Below are 22,358 nucleotides of genomic sequence, written 5' to 3'. Positions count from 1 at the left end.
CCAATTACAGGTAGATAATGTAATACTGGTATGCTTGGGTTTTTTAAAATTTATTAATGAACAGAAACAGTAACTGAATGAGTCATTTTGTGGGGAGAGTTTCTAGGAAGTATGCAGTAAAGAGTTCCTTTTAGTACAATGCTTGTCTTAATTAAATGGGGCTCAGTAAACTTTATAAAAAATAATAGCAGTTTACAGCAAATTATTATTTAGAAAATATGTATCCTCTCATAAAAAGTTAAACTGAATATTTTCCAAATTCTGTAAAAAAAAAAACCCTAAAGGATGTGAAGTGTAAACAGTCAAACATAGGAAAAGCTTTCTAAATAAGCAATTTATATTCTAATAATATCTGTAAGGCAGTGTGAATGCTAAGAATTACCAAAAGACTTGTCTAGAAGCATTTAATTTCACACACACATATACAATTCTAGAGACTTTTAACTTCAAAGCTGTAATAGCAAATGCTTCCTTAAAGACATTTTAAAACATTTAAAATAACTTCAGCAAAGTTCTTAAATTTTTAAAAAATTCCATAAGGCCTACCTAACTTAAAAAAAAAAAATCATGCCATGACTGTATCCTGTCCTTTGTATTTCCATTACAAAGAACACCAGTGTTTTAAATTCTGTTCCATTTTCTAACTTGACTTCAGCTCACTCATGTAAAGAAAAAACTATTCTTTTGAATGATTTGAAAAGAATATAATATTTAATCTGCCTACAATGATTTATTTTCAGTAGTATTCCACTTATAGTAAGATAAGGAGTGAAAATATGTTTTCTCTGTTTTAAAATATCAGTATGGGAAAAAACCATCAAAAACACATGTAAAATTGAAGATATACTTCCATCATAGATTAACAGACAGAATAGTACATATTCTAAACAACCACCAACAAGCAACTCAATAGAGAAAGAGACAGGGAATTCACCACAGGTAAAATACAAATGGCCAATAAATGAAAAGCTGTTTCTCTTCTCTAGTAAAGAAATGATATTTATTAATAGAAATTATTTTACCTATCCAATTAGCGGATAATTGGATAACTTAAAAATACTGATAAAATTGACTGTTGGGAAGAGTATGAGGAAACAGACTCTCATACACTATAGTCAGTGAAGTTATAAATTTAAACTTTTACAACCTTTTGAAGAACTAGTTGGCCACAAAATGCATATATTGTTTAGTCTACTTGGCTTTTAAGGATATAACCTACTGGAGTCATTCAATAAATACTTACTGATAAACCTAAAATTAAACCTCTAGTAAGTTTACAAATGTGCAAAAAATACAGACAAGGACACCTATTTCAGTGTTGTTTTTTAAAAAGGAACCAATCTAATCGATAGATTAATTAATATGCTATTGCAATGTAATACCAGGAGCTTCTACAGAAACCTTTTGTTTGCATTTTGTTTCCCTCAGGAGCTAATCCATGAAGGCCTAGCTGCCTGTAAACTGTACAACTTGCATAGAAAAGCCAGCTACTCTTCAGTCCTCTTTTATACAATCTGCTCTGAGTTCAGTGCAGGAGGGTGAAGGGGAAAATGTTTCCTATCCTTGTTTGGCTTTATTCCAAAACGATAATATGAAGGGAAAGATACTACTCCACATTTAAAATTATGTCTGGAAGGCACTGAAAATTACAAAATTTAAATTTATAAGAATATCACTGACCTAGCATTTACTCTGGACTTTTCTAAGTAGGGCACATTTTGAACTAGGTTGATTTTTCAAACATGGGAATTTACTATTATTGAAGCAGATCTCTTCATTTTACATCTTATGAATCAAGCTATCTTGACTTTTCAATTTTATTTAACCCAGAACATGTTCTGGTTGTGTTTTCATTAGCATCCTTTGTTAGAGTTACCTTAACAAGACCATTTTAGAATGGACACTGATAAGGGTATTTGACATGTATAGTCTCGTGAAGGAAAATAATAATATGTCAACCCTCAATTCACCAGAAGTACAGAAAAGAAAAATGAAACATTAACAAGTCAACTGATCAAAACAAGTTATCACAATAACAGCACTTATTGTATATCCTGCTTTAACACTTGACTTCTCCCCAATGTTTAGGTCATTAATTGCCTAAGATGGATAAAAGTCAATTTCTGAGGGGGTATTTCTTAAAATCTTTATGAAAGAAATGAGCTTCTTTTCCATATATAATTTCTTCTTGGATTGAGACCTTAATGCATACAGTTGCATACCATCCTTTCTAAATAGACTGTGATTAGACTATAAATTGACTGTGATGATACATTAAGAAAAAGCTCCTTTTTTGAAAAGTTATAGTCATTTTCAGACAGCGGCTGCTCTGCGCCTTACTGTGCCAACCAAAACTGGTGGATATCAGGATAATGACCTGACTTAGCATGGTTCTGTGGTACCAGCACCAGCATACAGTTCTAACACGTGTGCATTTCAGTAAATGTGCCAGCAGGGTTCTGTTCTCTTCTGTGTTCTATACTCTCCTCAACTGGTCTGCTCAGTCTCGTAGAAAAGACACAAATATTATGGAATCAAGGAATCTAAGGGCAAAATTTAATCTAACGAACCATCTATTAGTCTAAAGCATGCATTGCTCTTTGTCTTACCGAAGGCTGTGAAAACTTGAACAATAACATCAGGAAAAGAAAACCACCACCACCACCACCCGTGGGTTTTCTGCAGTTTAACAGGTTGGATTCTGAGCTAAAACTCTGACCTGAGTATTCTCACAGAATCAAAACAGATAACTGTCTGATGTTAATTTAATATTATAATGCTGGTTTACAAAAAGATAGCGAAGCACATTTCTAAGTAGAGATAGTACCTACCTCAAAGCCAGGACTCACAGGAGACTGAAACATGAAGTTGTAAAGAGCAAAAAGCAGACAACGGTGCAGAATAAAGGAAGGAAAAAATAAGAGAACCATGTTATTAGAATAAAGCGATGCAGGTTGCTCAACAATATTATTAGCAAATAACAGATCTGTTTTCAACAAAAAGCAAAATGTGATACTAATCAGTCTTTGTAGAACAGAAACATCTGGGTTAGAAATTACTTTTTAATATTTAAATAGGACTAGAGACTTTAAGTTAAGATTGCAAAAACAGAGTTTATAGTTTTGAGCTGGTAGAGGGGGAAAAAATATCTACTTATCAGTGTCAGTGATGAGAGACAGTTCATTCACCTTGTTGAAAATAAATCAGAGACAGAACGAAGCATTTTGACCTTTAAGTGAAAGATGAGATTTTTCTTCACAATAATTCAGCCTCTCAATGGGAAAAGAAAGGAAAAGGTCATCAAAGTAATCAAACGTGAGATAGTTGTTATCTGCCTTCAGACAGGAATAAGCTGATGAATAATCAGTATCAGTCAGTACTGTATAAACGTTTAAAGTCCAATATAGGCTTAGAGTTTTAATGAGAGAAATATGTCTGTGGTGTATTCTTTGCTCATTTTAGAGTCTTTGATGCATAGCATTGCTTTCCTGTCTGATTTCATTCCAGTTTGAAGTATAATTCAAAAGTTGAAAGGTTATTAAAAATTTTTTAAGAGGAGGAATATCAATGAAAAAAACATTTTGGTTAAGTAAACAAGTATCTGGTAATTTATGCTGAATATGCTTTTTTCATCTCTGTTTCCTCAAGCTTTGAGGGTCACCTCTATTTGATAACTAGAAATCAAATCTAAACTAAAAATAGTTGACTCTCTTAAACAAAAAAATGCATGACTGTGTTTTGAAATCAGTACTGAATAAACCATTACACTTTGAGAAAAATCCCAGTATCTTTTCTCTCAATCCCTAAGTATCCTATGTTGCAATCTACTGCTAAACCATTTTGTCAGAGACTTTGGAAAGTGATGTACATTACACTGAGGTTCTGCTAAGATTAACTGTTACTCAGCAATACCTGTGCTAGATTACTGGATTAACAAAGCATGAGCAGAACTCAGGGACAACAATGGCTCATTTGGCCAGATCCAAACATGATTTTGGAGGAGAAATTATATAATTCTGTTTCAATGTACTTTTATGGAACATTTTCAAACAGAGGCAAAACTTTCTCTTTGGGAGAAGTCAATCAAATTTCCTCAATTTCTAAAATAAGATATGATCCTTGTCATCAACATATCTCATATCCAAAGCACAGGATTTTCTTCCAGTGTAGCTCTGAATGTCTTTATTCTGGGCTATCATCAGAATTCAAGTCTAGCTTGGTGCTGGGTTCAGTGCTCGATACTTGAAGATGGCCTAGGCAACATGCATTGACTTATTCCTTTAAGTTACCATTTCTAAAAGACTATTTTTTCCCATTAGGTATTTCCGGGTTTTGTGAGAAAAGGGGATTCCATATTTGAGTCAGTTTAGGAGCACTGAATTCATTATTGTAAGACTTCTGCGAACCATAACTATGCTCAACGAATACTGTGATGTCCAGCACTTGGATGGACAAAGAAGCATTTCCTAATCTCATCTGACTAGGAGAATGAGTTTTTGGATAATATTTTATAGCATCATTATCTTAAAGAAAACATTATGGGAATCACACACCTCTGTATTTTTCCCTTGCTATCGAATTAGAATCACCAGAAATGTCCATAGGTCACCAAGAAAAAGAGAACCACCTGTTCTTTCAGGAGGTGGTTGGAATAGTCTACTAGAGCTTTGTTTTTATTTTTGTTTCCACCTTGAAGGAAGATCAAATGAATAACAGTTTTATATCTGTGGTGAAGGCTACTGTAGAAAATGTTTACATGTAAATGAATACTATATATATTAGGATGTTATGGCATATTACTTTCATTTAGCACTCAGAGAATTTCTGTTTTCTGTTACTGAATAATGCAATTTCCATAACTTTAAATTGACTGACTGGAGTAATTTATTAAACTAATTTATTAAATTAATAAATTTAATTATTAATTATTCTGATATAATATTTCGTTCTTTTGTCACATGATTTGGGATGAAGAATCTTAATGACTTTGTAACTTGTATTAGGATATGCACTTACTATTGTCATTTTAAAATATCTTTACTGAGGTATAATTTTTATGGCATAAAGTACAGAAAATTCTAGGTGTACTTCTTGATGAACATAAAAGCACAGACCACTACCCAGATCAAGATATAGAATATTTCCAGCATCCAGAATGGTTCTCTCCTGCTCCCTCTTAGCTTATTGATTCATAAGCATATAAACTTTGTGTCCGTTTTTTCCCCTAAATATTATTTTTTGAGACTCATTTATGTTGTTGAAGGAATGAAAAGTTCCTCAATTTTATTGCTGTATTGCTATATACTACTATTCCACTGTATGACTTTATCATTATTTATGTGTTTCTAGCTTTTAGCTATCATCAATGAAAATGCTAAAAAACACACTTGTAACAATAGGATTCACAATGACACCACTCCCCTGCCCCACAAGATGAAATAGTTAGGTATCCATGTAAAAAATATGAATAAGATTTATAAGAGGAAAAATACAAAACTTTGATGAGTGACATCAAAGAGCTAAATTAATAGAGATATCCCACATTCACATTTAGGAAGACTCAATACTCTCAATTTTTCAGTAATTCTCAACTTCACCAATAAAGTCAATGCAATCCCAATCAAAACTGCAGCTAATTATTTTATGAATATTAAGAAAGTGATTCTACATCTTATATGGAGAGGCAAAAGACACAGTATAGCTAATGCCGTACTGAAGAGAAGAATAAAGTTAAAGGACAGATACTATTCAACTTCAAGAGTTACTATAAAGTTATAATAATCAAAACAGTGCAGTGTAAGAATGACAAGTAGATCAATGAATCAGAATAGTGAGTCCATGAACAGGTCCCCATACATACAGTCAATTCACCTTTGACAAAGGATCAAAGGCAATGAAATGGATAAAAGATGGTCTCTTCAATAAATGGTACTGGTGACTCACATATAAACAAACGAATTTAGATGCAAACATTACATGAATTAAATTAATTAACTTAAATTAAGAAGTGCATTAATTTGTCTATGCCCATACCACCCGGACTGTGTCCGGCCTTGTCTGATCTTGCAAGCTAAGCAGGGTTGGGTCTGGTTAGTACTTGGATGTGAGAAGTGAATTAATTTTAGTTATTTTAATTCTACATGAATCATAGACCTAAATGTAAAACACAACACTATAAAAATCACAGAAGAAAGCATAAAAGAAAACCTAGGTGACCTTGGATATGGTGATGCCTTTTAAAATACATAACCAAAGAGACAATCCATGAAAGATAAGCCCGATTTCACTAAAATGAAAAACTTCTGCTCTGCAGAAGACAATGTCAAGAGAATCAAAAGATAAGTCACATGGATAAGGAAGCTGTGGTACATATACACCATGGAATATTACTCAGCCGTTAAAAAGAATTCATTTGAACCAGTCCTAATGAGATGGATGAAACTGGAGCCCCTTATACAGAGTGAAGTAAGCCAGAAAGATAAAGAACATTACAGCATACTAACGCATATATATGGAATTTAGAAAGATGGTAACGATAACCCTATATGCAAAACAGAAAAAGAGACACAGAAATACAGAACAGACTATTGAACTATGTGGGAGAATGTGAGGGTGGGATATTTCAAAAGAACAGCATGTATACTATCTATGGTGAAACAGATCACCAGCCCAGGTGGGATGCATGAGACAAGTGCTCGGGCCTGGTGCACTGGGAAGACCCAGAGGAATCGGGTGGAGAGGGAGGTGGGAGGGGGGATCGGGATGGGGAATACGTGTAAATCTATGGCTGATTCATATCAATGTATGACAAAACCCACTGAAATGTTGTGAAGTAATTAGCCTCCAACCAATAAAAAATTAAAAAAAAAAAAAAGATAAGTCACAGACTAGGATAAAACATTTGCAAAATATTAGCAAAAAACACATCTAACAAAGACTGTTTTCCAAAATATACAAAGGACTCTTAAAATTCTACAATAAGAAAACAAACAACCCAATTTAAAAATGGGCCTAACACCTTAATAAACACTCACCAGAGAAGATATACAGATGGCAAGTAAGCATATGAAATGAAGTTTCATATTATAATATGCCATCAAGAAAATGCCAGTTAAAACAATGAGAAACCACTACAACACACCTCTCAGAATGCAAAATCCAGAACAATGACACCAAATGCTGGCAAAAACGTATGGCAATAGGAATTCTGATTCACTGCTGGTGGGAATGCACAATGGTGCAACTGCCTAGAAGACTGGCAGTTTCTGACAAAACTTACCATATGATCCAGCAAATACACTCTGTGACATTTACCTAGAAGAGCCGAAAAGTTATGTTCACACAAAAACCTATACACGATGCTTATAGTATCCTTACTCATAACTGCCAAAATGTGGAAGCAACCAAGATGTCCTTTGTTAGGTGAATGGATAAATCGGGACAACTGTGGACAGCACAACAATGGAATAATAACTTAATCCACATTAAAATTAAATGAGCTGTCAAGACATGAAAAGACACAGAGGATACTTAACTGTGTCCTACTAGGTGAAAGAAGCCAAACTGGAAAGGGTACATACTGTATGATTTCAACTATATGACATTCTAAAAAAGCCAAAACCAGAGAGAGTGAAAAAAAAAAAAAAAGTCATTAGTTGTAGGGGTTAGGGGGAAGGGATGAGGGAAGGATAGAGCTAAGAGGACTTTTAAGGCAGTGAAAATATTCTGTATGATACCATGATGATGAGTAAATGTCATTATACATTTGTCCAGATCCACAGAGTGTATAACACCATGAGTGAACTAAAGCAAACCATGAACTTTGTGTGAGTATGATGTATCGATGTATGTTCATCAGTATTAGCAAAAGTACCACTCTGTTGAATGATGGTGATAATGTGTAGGAGCTTTGGATGTGTGGGGCCTATGATAACATGTGGGGGTGTACGGGAACTCTCTATGCCTTCCTTTTGATTTTGCCATGAACCTAAAGCTGCTTTAAAAAAGTGAAGTCTAAAAAAAATGTCTAAATGCTTGCCTATATCTTTCCATGTATGTCTATACACATTTCTGGTAAATATATACCTAGGAGTAAAACTGCTGAGTCACATGATATGTATACATTCAGCTTTAGAAGATAATTGCCAACCAGGATGCTAAAGTTGTTAAACCAAATTATATCTCCAGTAGTAGTGTGTGTGAGTTCCAGTTGTTCAATATTTCAACAATACTTGTTACTATCAGTAACAATACTTGTTACTATTAGTAACAATACTTGTTACTATTTGTTTTCTCCCAATGATAGGTATTCTGTACTGTGCTTAGTCAGTCGCATCTGACTCTTTGCAACCCCTTGGATTGCTAGACTCCTCTGTCCCTGGGGATTCTCCAGGCAAGAATACTGGAGAGGGCTGCTATACTCTCCTCTAGGGGATCTTCTCAACCCGGGGACTGAACCCAGGCCTCCCACATTGCAGGCGGATTCTTTACAGATTCTTTGCCGTCTGAGCCACCAGGGAAGCCCATGAATACTGGAGTGAGCAGCCTACCCCTCCTCCACGGGATCTTCCCAATCCAGGAATCAAACCAGTGTCTCCTGCATTGCAGATAGATTCTCTACCAGCTGAGCTACCAGAGAAGCCCTGGTGTAGAGATACTTCATTGTAGATTTAACTTTAGACTGCTTGATAACTAACGATGCAAAATATATGTTCAACACTTATCAGCTGTCTTTTTTTGTAAAGTGCTGTTCAAGCACTTTGCTTATATCTTAAATAAGGTTGTCTGTCTTTTAAAGTTTCACAGATGTTATTCATACATTTGGATATGAGTCTTTTACAAGATATATATACACATATTATATATATTGAAGATGTTTTCTTTTATTCTATGACTTGCTTTTCCACATTTTTAATGGTATATTTCACTGAAAACAATTTGTTACTTTTAATGGTGCCCAATTTATCAGTTTTTTACCTTTGTCATCCGTGATTTGAGTCCTATTTTTAAAAGTTTCTCATGACTCAAGTTATTGTAGATATTCTTCTGTTCTTTCCTAGAAGCTTCTAATCTGCCTAGAAGTTATTTTCATGTGGTATAAGGTAAGGTCATGATTCATATTTTCCACATACATATACAGAAATACTTGTTGGAAAAAAATCTTTTTCTCACAGCAGTGGTATAATTGTCAAAAATCAGTTGGTCTATACATGCACATAGTTTCTGGACTCCTCCTGTTCTGTTTCATTGGTTTATTAATATTTTTCTGTTCCTGTGTAATACCACATTGTCTTTATACTTAATCTTGTGTAACACCACATTGCTTTAACTATGACTTTATGGTGGTATGTTTGGGAATTCTCCAGCTTTGTTCTACATCAGGGGTTCTCAAACTCCACACTACTGACATTCTGAACCAGGTACTTCTTTGCTTGGGGGGCTGTCTGGTGCGTTGGTCCCTCAAATCCTAACTGTCCTGGTTGTTCTTGGGTACCTTTAAATATTGTTTTGTTATGTTCTGTTATACTTTATTCAGCTTTTACAATTGCCCCTTATAGGAGAGTCGATTGATACAAGCTTCTTTATAGCTAGGAGCAAAACTTCTGGAGTAAATTATTAACTTTTTGCCTAAGTCTAAGCCTTGCCTAACATGATTTCAAATAAATGACTTTCTTTAACTTTTCCTTAATACCACACAGACATCTGCATTTTTTAAAAAAATGATGTGTAAGTCACAAATAAACTAATTGGATCATTTAAGCTGGAATCAAGATTTCCAGGAGAAATATCAATAACCTCAGACAGATATGAAATGACACCACCCTTATGGCAGAAGGTGAAGAACTAAACAGCCTCTTGATGAAATGAAAGAGGAGAGTGAAAAAGTTGGCTTAAAACTCAACATTCAGAAAACTAAGATCATGGCATCTGGTCCCATCACTTCATGGCAAATAGATGGGGCAACAATAGAGACAGTGAGAGACTATTTTTGGGGGCTCCAAACTCACTGCAGATGGTGACTGAGCCATGAAATTCAAAGACACTTGCTCCTTGGAAGAAAAGCTATGACCAACCTAGACAGCATATTAAAAAGCAGAGATATTACTTTGCCAACAAAGGTCCATCTAGCCAAGGCTATGTTTTTCCAGTGGTCATGTACGGATGTGAGAGTTGGACTATAAAGAAAGCTGAGTGCCAAAGAATTGATGCTTTTGAACTGGGGTGTTGGAGAAGACTCTTGAGAGTCCCTTGGACTGCAAGGAGATCCAACCAGTCCATCCTAAAGGAAATCAGTCCTGAATATTCACTGGAAGGACTGATGTTGAAGCTGAAACTCCAATACTTTGGCCACGTGATGCGAAGAGCTGACTCATCTGAAAAGACCCTGATGCCAGGAAAGATTGAAGGCAGGAGGAGAAGGGGACGACAGAGGATGAGATGGCTGGATGGCATCACCAACGCAATGCACATGAGTTTGAGTAGGCTCCAGGAGTTGGTGATGGACAGGGAAGCCTGGAGTGCTGCAGTCCATGGGGTTGCAAAGAGTTGAACATGACTGAGTGACTGAACTGACTGAATCTTGACTTCCCTTCTGCAACTGTCTAAAAGTTTATAAAACTGATTTAGTCTTAATAAGTTTACTTATACATAATGAAAAACATATTAGTATACCCTCCTTAAGTATCTACTGAGTTTTTCTTGTTTCCTTCTAACACAAGTGATGATGTACAAAAAGATATACACTCTTGCAGAGATATTAAGCCATTAATTGTCTACATTTTGGATTTTCTTAAAAATGGACTACATCATGGCTGGAATAATGGATACAGTTTACTGTCAAAGTTGATGACAGATAAAGTTTGTCATAAGATCTATGTTGTTATACTTTTCTTTCTATTTTAGCAGCACTACAGAAATGCAAGTTCAACAAACTTGCCAGAAATGGGTAAATTAATAGGATTAGCAATATTTTAATCTGTATGTGAAACGATGATTTTTAAGTTAAAAACAAGGAATCAAGTGTGGAAGAGAAAGTCATTTTCTTACATTTGGGAGAAAATCTGTACTGATGGCAGACATGCAACATGGGTGGTCTAGTGGCATTAGTCAGCAATGCCACCTTTATACAGGCCATTATTCTTTTCAGAAGTGGAAAATATTCTTTACTGTACATGGGACTAAAATATTTCAAATCATTACCATAATATTATCTTTGTGTAGGCATTCACTATAACTTTTAAACTATAGTTACGGGTCTTATGTGTTTTGTCCAGTGATGAAAAGAGACGTATTTGCTGTACTCCAAGTGTACAAAAAGAGACACACAGGCACCCCCCAGGGACACAAAGGGCTGCGATGAACGTAAAACACACATTTGAAGCCACTATGTCACAAACACTATTTCCAAAGGCATTTTTCATTTAAAGATTACCTGAAAAGCATTTTACACAAGGTTATGAAAGTTTACATAATACTTTTCAAAGTATCTTGTCGCCCCAAATTTTCCCATCTCATAAATATCTTATTAGATCAAACTTTTATAAGCATTCTTGGCAAATATAGCTGAAAATCCCATTTTTAAAATGTATTTTTCAAACATATTTTTAAGCATTTATTATAAAATTTTCATTCAGTAATAAATCACTAATGAATCTGACACCTGGTGTACAATATAGTTTATAATCAAGTAATTTGAATAATTAAATAATTAAGTAATTTGATTAAATAAAGCAATTAAAGCAATTAAATGATCTGGGTGAAAAACACAAAAACCCGCTTAAAGACTTTGGTAACCTAAATTAAATTTGTATATAAATTATATATATGCAAGCATGTAATAATTTAATTCATATTTATAAACTCTAAATGATATATATATGATGTTTGTAAGTATATATACACATATATTTATGTGCATATATTATTAAAAACTGAGATTGCTTTAAAAGAAAAATATTCAGCATTAATTATCTAGATTCTAGTCTATTCTAATGATGAAAAACTTTAGAGTTTAACCTTATGAAATGTTAACTAATTTTTAAAAATATTTTCCTGGTAAAACTCAAAACAATACAAACTTGATTTACAATTCTGTTTCTTAAACTTGTTTAAAAGTGTCTATCCTGTAAATAGTATGATTCTCATATTTAAAAGCAAGAATAACTGCTAACTTATAAAATCAATACTTACAAAAATTCAAACAAAATCAAGAACTTCAGAATTAGAAAGATAAAATGGGAATTATTTGAAAAAGTAAATAGAATTTGACTTAATCACCTTTCAGTAAGAGTATCATTAGTTCTAATACAACTTTCTAGAATAATATATAATCACACACATGTATTCTGAACAGTCACCAAAATATAATATATTCTACTAGCTACTGATGGGCTTTACTGCCTGCCTTACCCAAACAGGTTCACTTCATGAAAATACAAGAAACTCCTCCCGAAAAAGTCATAGTAACAGAGTATGGACTTTTCTTATTTATCAAAATAAGCATTCATTTGACTTAGATATCTGGTTTATGCTGTAACAAAATTTAAGTGATATAAAGATCACAATAAAATAGTTTCCAAACAATAAATTAATATGACCTTTATAGAGATGGCTTCAAAATGTATTACCCCTCTCCACTCCAGGGATTTATTTAACCTAAATGTTTCATAATTTTTATCTTTCTCTTTAATTGATACTTACAATAATTAGATTATAAAATGTTTTTTGTGATACCTACCATCAGAGCGAGTAAACATAGGATTTCTAAGCTCACACCATTAGCTTATTTCAGAAAAAAAAGTTCTTAAACACTGCACATAATTATCACAAATTTTGCTTTGCTTTGAGTGTCTCAAAAATCCAAATTTAACATTCTTGAAGAAAATATTTAAGTCATATCCACAGATATATATGGAAATATTTAAAGTACTATGTGCTGTTTTTCTCATGACATTTGTCAATCAGTGGCACTGTGACAATACATCGGCACATATGCCATTAATGCCAAAGAAGTAAATACCTTCATCTTTTCGTAAGAGAAAATTGCACATTTTCTCCCATGATAAACAGTCAGCTATACCACAAAGTACTCTAATGATCTTCAGAGAAGAACATCTTTTATCTCTGGTTTCCAAATTTTGACAAACCATGTTTTGCAACATTCACACATTAGCTTGTGCTGCTCTGGCTCCATGACCATGATGAAACCTCACGGATTTTAAAACTGCTCTCAGCTCACAGATAAGGGCAAACTTAAAGCTGTTGGGTGTTTGCTGAGGCACTGACCAATCCACAGCACAGGCCCTGAAGACACACAGTCACCAACACCCTGGCTGTGTTCTCCTCCCGGGGCACTGTCTTGCATTGACACTGTTACCACATCATCCTTCCGATTTCTCATGTAAACTGGGAAACAGATGAACAAAGAGGCCATACCAGAAGGGGCTCATCGGGGGCACTGGTGGAGAGCTCGGCAGACGCTGTGCGGACAGTGGTGAGCCCAGTAAGGGAGACATTCGAGAGCCTTCTCCGCCTCACGCCACTGCAGTTGTTGGGGATTTTAAATGCACATCTCTTGTGGTAATTCAGCCCACATCCTAGAAGGAGAAAGCAAAAATGACTTTTGTTCAATGATAAATTAAAAGCTACTCCAGGAGAATTAGTGCTGCTTCCATTTTTCTTCAGGCTGTTTGAAAATTTAAATTTTCTCTTAAGCTTTTTCTGCACTTTATCATCCCAATATGTCAATAAGTGGGGTTTTGAAATCTGGTGTTATTGGATGAGCTCAGCAACCAGTCTGGTTATCAGTTTTAAACATGTTTTCTAACATAAACGGCTTGGTCTTTGAGGGATCCAGCAACAAAACTCCAAAGAGATGACCTATTTTTAGCTGCTATAAGTTCTATTGTGAGGGAAAATTAATCATAATTTTCACAACTTCTGAACTATACTGATTGAATCAATACTCCACAAAACTTGTTTGTCTACCTGGCCTTGGACAATTCACTTCATCTCAGTCTTTCTGTTGGTAAAATGGGGATGACAACTACCTTGTAGAATCATTAAGCAAATATGTAAAATATTTCACATGCTAGTTTCCACAGATAAATCATTAGGAAAGCACTGTTTTTCTCTCAACATTTCTACTGTTCATAGTTCTCACATTGTAATCTTACCTCAAAATTTTCCCATGTGTCACATAGTAGACACATTTTCATACAACTACCCTTTGGGTAGACTTTCTTCTACCTTTTTACAAACAAAAATTCAGAAATTATGGTTACCTTATTTATAGGATTCATCATGAAAGCTTGGGTTTTTTGGTCAACGTTCAAACAGCTCTATCCCTCCCTACTCCACCTCTTAAATAGTAAGATCAGGGTATAATCTGGTTTGTTTTTAAGAATACATCATGGTGTTCTAGAAATTGGATTGAGCAGTTCATGGAGTTCTGTCCACAGAAGACGACACAACTATGATCTTGGTGTGGAAAGCTTGGTACATGTTCCAGCCGATCACTTGACAGCTGAGTGATCTTGGATGGTTTGATTAAACTTCTGAATCTTAGCTCATTTCAACAAACATTTATTGAATGCTTATCATTCCAAGTTCTAGCTTAAGATATAAATTGTAATGTTTAGTCTGGTCGACAGCTTATAAGAGAGAAACATATCCACACAATACAGGGGAAAAGATAGGAGAATCTGGTTTCCCAGATCACAGTTAGTATGTTGAAGACAGGAAATGAACAGAATAGAATCCATGCACTCCCCAGATCCATGGAAGATATCTGAGGGAAAGAAGAAATGGCAGAAAAAGGTCACAACACAGGCAGGTAACCCCAGCACGTGTTCCATTGGGCTAGGAAGGGGAATAACTTTACCTTCGCATTTAAGGCCTTGACGCACCAACCCCCACAACATTTCTCCACAGTGATCACAGAAAGCTGGAGCTCTGTATGAATGAACAAAGAGAGTGTGGGGGCGAATCTGAAAGTCTTCAAAGGTGGCGGAAGCTGTAAAAATAAAAAAACATTGAAAAATAAGTTGAATGAACACCCTCATCTGTAGATAATTTGTATGCATGATAATTACTATGCAAGTGTGTATATAACTCTCGGCAAAGTTAGGAAAGATGCAACACTGCTCGACTTTTAGCCATTACAGGAACCTTTTTCTTGTCTTCCTGCTTCTGAAGGTCTCAGAGCACTTCAAAAATAGCCAAACGGATACTTGTATATGTGTGGCTGAGTCTGTTTGCTTTCTACCTGAAACTATCACAACACTGTTAATCAGCTACACTCCAACATAAAATAACTTTAAAAAAATAGCCAAAACTCTAGAAGAATGAATGAAAGGATAAGTCAACTTGATTTATAGATAGGGGATGTTACTTGAAAATACTTTGCTTCTTCTCTTACTTTAAATGAACCCAAGGTATTCAGAAATATTAAAGGAAAAGAAACTCTTGATGAATTTTATTTAGACAGATCAGAAGAAAGTGTACTTGAATATGACCTTGAAGAGCGGTACAGTAGAAGGGTGGGGTCCAAGTGGAACACAAGAAATCTAAGCGGCCTCTTTTGGGGAGAAAAGTTGTTTGAACTCTTATGCAATATAACCGAGCATTTAAATCCTGACCTAAAATTAACAAGCAGCCTCTTCACCAATATGCCAAACAGAGGGATTTAATATATACATTGCTGAACTTCAGTCCACTTTGAAAAATATACTTTAGTAAATCATATTCATGCTATAGGGCATTTTTATCACTGCTAATTGTTATTTATTCTATATGATGTTCATATAGAGTATTGAAATTCATTATTTTTTAATTATATTTTTCCATAGGATTTTTAAATTATGTTTTAAAAATAGTTTATGCTTCTTTTGGTGTTGCTTAAATCAAGAAATAGAAAGGTACAGAGAATACAAAGTGAAAGGCCACCCCTTTCTCCCAAATTCTAATGAGTGGGCTGTATTTTCTAGACCTATTTGCACACACAGCCTGATCCTGAGGCTGCCGAGTACAGCCCAGGAAGAGCCGACCATAGACTGAGAAGAGCTAGGAGAGGCTTTGCCATTACCTGAGTGACACCTCACTTAATCGTCATGAGCCTCCGTTTCCCACACATAAAAAGAAAGGTCTGACTGATGGTGACTTCCCTTAACCCCTGAAGTGTAAACTTCCATTAATCTTGGAAGAGGACCAGGTGTACTTAATTTCATAAGATTTTATGCAAAGAGAATTTTGTGGGCAACTGAGGTCTTACATATTCTGCCTTCCCTTCTCTGCCTCCTGCTTGTCTTCTTGCCTCGCTTTTTCAACACTAATATTAAATATGCCTTTTCCATGTTGTCTGTCAATGGCACCAATCCAGTTTAAAAATGTAAAGATAAGTAAGACATATTTACAGAGCCTACCAGACCAGCAGAAGACAGATAAAAAGAAATTTTTAAAACTCCATAATAACTTTTAAATAACTTAAAGTAACTTTTTAGGGTTCAAAGAAGCTACAGTTTGGCCTAAGTTACTAAATAGGACTAAGACTACAACCCACAAATGTTTTGTCTCCAATCCAGGCTCCTTTTCATCATTTCTGTGTTACGTCTTATCTTTCCTAACTCTGCCTCAAGAGTTATACCCAACAGCCCCACTGTGCAAGAAATAAACATCTGCAGTTTTCCTGCTGGTGCCTTGGATAGCAGGTATCGGGCAACGAATCGCCTGTGGAGAATACTTACGAAGTGCTTGTCTTGCTAAGTATGCAAAGTGTGACAGAGTGAATGCTGAAGCTGTAGGCAACTCACCCCTGCTAGATAAGTGCCCAAAACTAGGAGGACAACTTTGAGAGTATCATATCCCTCAGGGCAAATGAAAATAGAACATGCAGGAAAGTGAAACACTTCAATCAGAAAGAATATTACTGATGGTTCACAGAACATATAATTGGACCATAAAAGGAGATGGAATATTTTAATGGGTTGGTTTTCCCTTGAATCTTGAATAAAAGTACTTTATTCCAAATTAATGTGCTTTATTATTGGAAATAAACTATCAACTTATTAAAGGTACAATTTTTACTCAATGGAAAGATAATGAGAATGATAATACGGTTAAGGTTTATTGTACTCTTACTGTATACTGGACACTACACTAAAGTGTGGCAAGAAGGAGCTAATCAAAGAATTGTAGCCAAGTAACCTGCTCTAGCATTACCTACAAGGAGTTCTGATTAATGTTAATATTTCTTATAAAAAGAATTTCAATTGAAATAAGATTGAGAAATTGCATTATTATGTTTCTCACCTCAAGTTTCACAATATTATGGTCAATGCTTATTCTAAGTAAATCAGTAAAAAGGTATGGTTTGAGTACCAATCAATTTGCTTTTATAATCTGGTCACAATGTGTCTAATTTTGTAAATGCTAAATCCTCCTTAAAATTGGTCTCTCACCATCATGGACAAAAATTGTTTTTAAAACATCAAAGAAAATAGCTAAAGAAAATATTTTGTGCCAACCATTAACTCCTAACTTCTCCCCTGCCTCTCCCTCCACCCCCTAATCCCACCGAATGACACCCAAACAACTGTGGCAATGCCATGATAGCAATTAGTTAAATAATTAGTTTTCAAAATAAGGAAACTTAGTACCTGACAATACTAATACCTAGCTGCATTCAGATTTTTTGAATTAACCAGAAAGAATATAAATAATTAAAAAGATTTTCAAAGACACCCCCAACCCAATTTATGTCAGGTACGTTTGTTTTTTCACTTTTTGAAGGGGATTAACATTCATAAGCAGTTAGCACCCTTGACTTATGTTTAAATGCCATTTTCTAAAGTTCAATTTTAATTTTAGAATAATTAAATACATTTTTAAAATAAAACTACCAAGTATGGTGAGGTTTCACATGCATTTGAAATCAAAGCACAACATCAATTCATTATGAATTTACCTGTTTCTGCACCCTGGGGGAAATCAGCATTAGCTGAGTGTATGCATGCCATCTTGCCTAATCACAAAATTGCACTGCAGAGATAATCACTTAGCACAGGAAAACAAAGTGCAGGCTGTAATTCCATTTCACTTAAGGTTTGGAAGCAAAATGGACAGAGAGGAACAGGAATATTAAAGTGTTTAGAGATTCCAAGAGAGGACAATGTGCTATCTGTCTGGATGTCACAATCAATCAGGTGACCTAAATTAAAACCATAAGACAAGGCTACCCACTGAACACAATGGGCCCCTTATACTGGTATTTGTATCTCTGATTTGCTCTATTCACAGTCTATTGTTATACTCCGTGGTACAAGAGAGGAGAAAATGACATGCTTTCCTTAGTCACTGAGCATTTGAAACAGGTAATTGAGCCAAAAACTCTAAGATAATCAGTACTTCTTTTAAGGCTCATTAGAAATTGTTGCACAAAATGGAATAAACTGTTTGGTTAGCAGTACAGAAGAAATTAGGCTTCGGAAGCAAAATAAATAATCCCTGGAGGTCAAATTTATTTGCATAATAAGATAAAATAATGTCCCATCTTGCAAGATTTTCAGTTAATTTCTCTTACTGGTAATTTTGGCAACTGGGGAGAAGCATTAACTCTTTCTGGCAAGGACAGTTTGGAACAGGTATAAGAAGAAGAAAAGCTTAACACATTTCAAGTATCATCTCATTCAATTTTTCACAAGGACTTTATGAAGTAGATATTATTATCCCCACTTTATAGATGAGAAAATTGAGTCCCAGAAAAATTAAGGAGCTGTCCTAGGTGACACAGGATCTTGATTCAGACAATCTGACACCTGAACCATACGAACTCTGAATAATCATCATATTCTCTGACCATTAAAATTCTGTCGATTATAAATTTTCTGCAATTTAATGAATCACTAGGAAAAGATTCAGAAAGAAAGAAAGAAAGAAACACTGCAAGTAAATATAACACACCACTAAAGGCTTCCCTGGTGGCTCAGACGGTGAAGAATCTGCCTCCAGCACAGGAGACCTGGGTAGTCTCTAGTTTGGAAGATCTGCTGGAGGAGGGCATGACAACCCATTCTAGTATTCTTGCCTGGAGAATCCCCATAGACAGAGGAGCCTGGCAGGAGCTACAGTCAATGGGGTCGCCAAACTTGGACATGACTGAGTGATAAGCACATTGTAACCTGCATCCTTACCTCAGAGTTGCAAAAAAAAAAATACTGAGGAAAAAAGTCCATGAAATAACATATAGAATGAAATTAATTCAGCTTATGATCAACATTCATAAAACTAAGATCATGGCATCCGGTCCCATCACTTCATGGCAAATAGATGGGGAAACAGTGGAAACAGTGGCTGACTTTATTTTGGGGGGCTCCAAAATCACTGCACATGGTGATTGCAGTCATGAAATAAAAGGCACTTGCTCTTTGGAAGGAAAGTTATGACCAACCTAGACAGCATATTAAAAAGCAGAGACATTACTTTGCCAACAAAGGTCCATCTAGTCAAGGCTACGGTTTTTTCCAGTGGTCATGTATGGATGTGAGAGTTGGACTATAAAGAAAGCTGAGCGCAGAAGAATTGATGCTTTTGAACTGTGGTGTTGGAGGAGACTCTTGAGAGTCCTTTGGACTGCAAGGAGATCCATCCAGTCCATCCTAAAGGAGATCAGTCCTGGGTGTTCATTGGAGGGACTGATGTTGAAGCTGAAACTCCAATACTTTGGCCATCTGATGCAGAGAGCTGACTCATTTGAAAAGACCCTGATGCCGGGAAGGATTGAGGGCAGGAGGAGAAGGGGATGACAGAGGATGAGATGGTTGGATGGCATCACCAACTCAAGGGACATGAGTCTGGGTAAACTCCAGGAGTTGGTGATGGCCAGGGAGGCCTGACATGCTGCGGTTCACGGGGTCGCAAGGAGTCGGACACGAATGAGTGACTGAACTGAACTGATGATCAAAAATCCTTTTAATATACTTTCTGCATATTATTCATTTTTTGAAATCCTCCTCCCTCCAAACAAACTGGAGTTAGTAACAATAACTGGATTTAAAATTTTCACAAAATCAAAGGTGATGCATAATTAACAGCCTGGAGTTTGTTTCTATGTGATAACCAGTGTTATTCAATTGGTAAGTCTGACCCAAAGCAATACATTATAAAGCTTTAAAAACTGTTAAGATTTGTTGTAGATAAATTTGTTTTTCTTAACTTCTAGAATATTGAAAATAGCTTCTAAATACCACACCCCCAAGATAAATATACATACTCATCAGTTTTAAGGTATCCAAAGGATAAGAAACCATATACACTTTAACATCCTATCTTTCATCCATACACACACATAATAGATACACATAAATAATCCTCTGCCAGTCATGGACAAAATCCTCTGCCATCTGAGAGTTTTCATTCATGTAAAAAGTATTCACAAATAAGTTTATTGCATTGTAAACATCTCAAATCATTAGAAACATATTTTTTTAATATCGAGCCAAACACTTACGAGCCCAAACACTACTCTGTAACTTCTATTTAGTGGTGACAGTTTAAAAGCAAGCACTTAAAATTAAGACATTTTTGTGTCTTAATTCATGTAGGTCTAGCAGGCCGAATACCTTTAAGAATATAGTCAATTAACATTATGTTTTACTAATCTAGAAACTACTGTATAGTAGTGTGTGTACATATATCCATATATTGTCATACAGTATATGCTGGAAATAGGAAAATAACAAGGAATGGTATCTGTTGTTGAGGGTTCAAAGTCAAAATGAGAATGAGAGACCCATAAATAATCATAATACAAGACGCAGAGGTGAAAACACAAAGGAGAGGGTAGCTGAGACCGCCTGGGTCTATCAGGTAAAGCTCCATCATGAGGGAATCACCGAAGAGAAACCTCAAGAGTGAGGAGTATTTTGAAAAGCAGAAAAGAGGCTAAAGGAAAAGAGGAAACACTTTATGTAGCCTGATTTTATTTAAAATTATCTACAAAATTTTCCATGATTATAATTTTGTGGGTTCTTGATACTTCACCATCCTTGGTGTAGTGTCAAGACAGTTAGCAAGGGTGACTCCAACACTGTCCATGGTACAGGTCACTGACAGCGTACAACAGATCATTTGCATGCTTTTGTGGTCCGGATATCTGACTACGCTGGTGAAATTCAGCCTGGGCATGTGCACTTCCCCTCCCCTCCCCTACTCCACTTACCTAATACACACACATACACTAACACCCTGAGATTGGTAATTTCTCTGTGCTTCTCCACTGGTCCCAGTCTCTCCAAGATACTGCTCTACCAGACATTCTTTTCCTCCATCCACTGTTCAAGTTAATCTCATGGTTCATGTTTTTGTTACACCTGGAGACATCTAGAGTTGGGAAAGTTCCTTAGCTCTCCAGAAACAAGAGCATTCAACAAATTCTTGTTGAGACACTTGCAATAGTATCTTTTAGATGACTGGAGGAAAAAAAATGAAAATTTCAAATTTTCACTCACATATGACCAGAAAAACTATTAGTGAGGAGCAATGATGGGAACTTGGGAGGCTGGGAATATATCATTCCAAAGATTATAGCAGCCAAGGGAAGAAACATAAAATTTATTTAGCTATGCTGATCAGGCAGTTCAGAGAGTGCTGGGAAAATATTTTATAAGTCTGTGGCCAGAGACTCTTAAAAAACATATATGGCTCCAGGAGGAATAAAAAGGTCTCACAAGCTAGAGTGACAAGACAATAATAAGTTACCCTAATTAGGGAGAAGAGGAGGTTGGTACCTAGAGAAACTGATGTAACTTCCCAGGGAACTCTGATGGGCTCAAACTAATCAAGAGAGGGCATTAACTACAGAAGAAGCAGCAGCATCAGGGTGACAGCAAACAGTGGCCAGGCCAGTGAGAACCACTCTAAGAACGCCAACAGGAGGAGAAAGTGGAATCTTTTAAAAAGCTGGAACAGAAAATAAGGTCTTTTAGTTGTGTGTTGTATGTGGAAAGAATGAAACAGAAATGAGCCTACACTATGGAAAATTAGCTTAATGTTAATAAAGTAGGAAAAGCCAAATTATTCAACTATAGTTTTCTAGAAGTGGACTATCTATATTCAAATTAAACAAAGGGCAGAAGAAGCATCAAATATAGTCAAGAAGGAAACAAAAGTCTAGGGCAGAGAACAAAGATTATCTAAAGGCTTTAGATGGACTGTTTTCAATTGACCCCGGCAAGTTACATAAATTTATAATCTTATGAAAACATCTACTATAATATTCTTAGAGAATCTTGCTGGGCTTGTGGAATTATGCTAAGAAAAATGAAGATGCCCTGATAAGAATGGAGAAGTTTTAAAGGAGAGTT

The 22,358-nt window shown here is 35.5% G+C and overlaps 1 protein-coding gene across 3 annotated transcripts in view; it reads right to left on the bottom strand.

The window, feature by feature from the left end:
• Window positions 1–22,358, bottom strand: part of PRKD1 (protein kinase D1) — a 335,787-nt gene that overhangs the window by 69,510 nt on the left and 243,919 nt on the right. For 2 of the 3 annotated variants that reach the window (XM_043434656.1, XM_043434658.1), the window contains exons 3-5: window positions 14,882–15,013; window positions 13,435–13,595; window positions 2,832–2,855 (exon numbers count right to left, since the gene is read on the bottom strand). In XM_043434656.1, coding sequence (XP_043290591.1) covers window positions 2,832–2,855; window positions 13,435–13,595; window positions 14,882–15,013 — 317 coding nt within the window. The remainder of the gene's footprint in view (window positions 1–2,831; window positions 2,856–13,434; window positions 13,596–14,881; window positions 15,014–22,358) is intronic. The other variant, XM_043434657.1, reaches the window with a different exon arrangement.

This window comes from Cervus canadensis, chromosome 17, assembly GCF_019320065.1.
Source record: "Cervus canadensis isolate Bull #8, Minnesota chromosome 17, ASM1932006v1, whole genome shotgun sequence".
In the NCBI taxonomy this organism is placed as follows: domain Eukaryota; kingdom Metazoa; phylum Chordata; class Mammalia; order Artiodactyla; family Cervidae; genus Cervus; species Cervus canadensis.
Note: the sequence above shows the minus strand (reverse complement) of the source record. Positions and strands in the feature narration are given on the sequence as shown.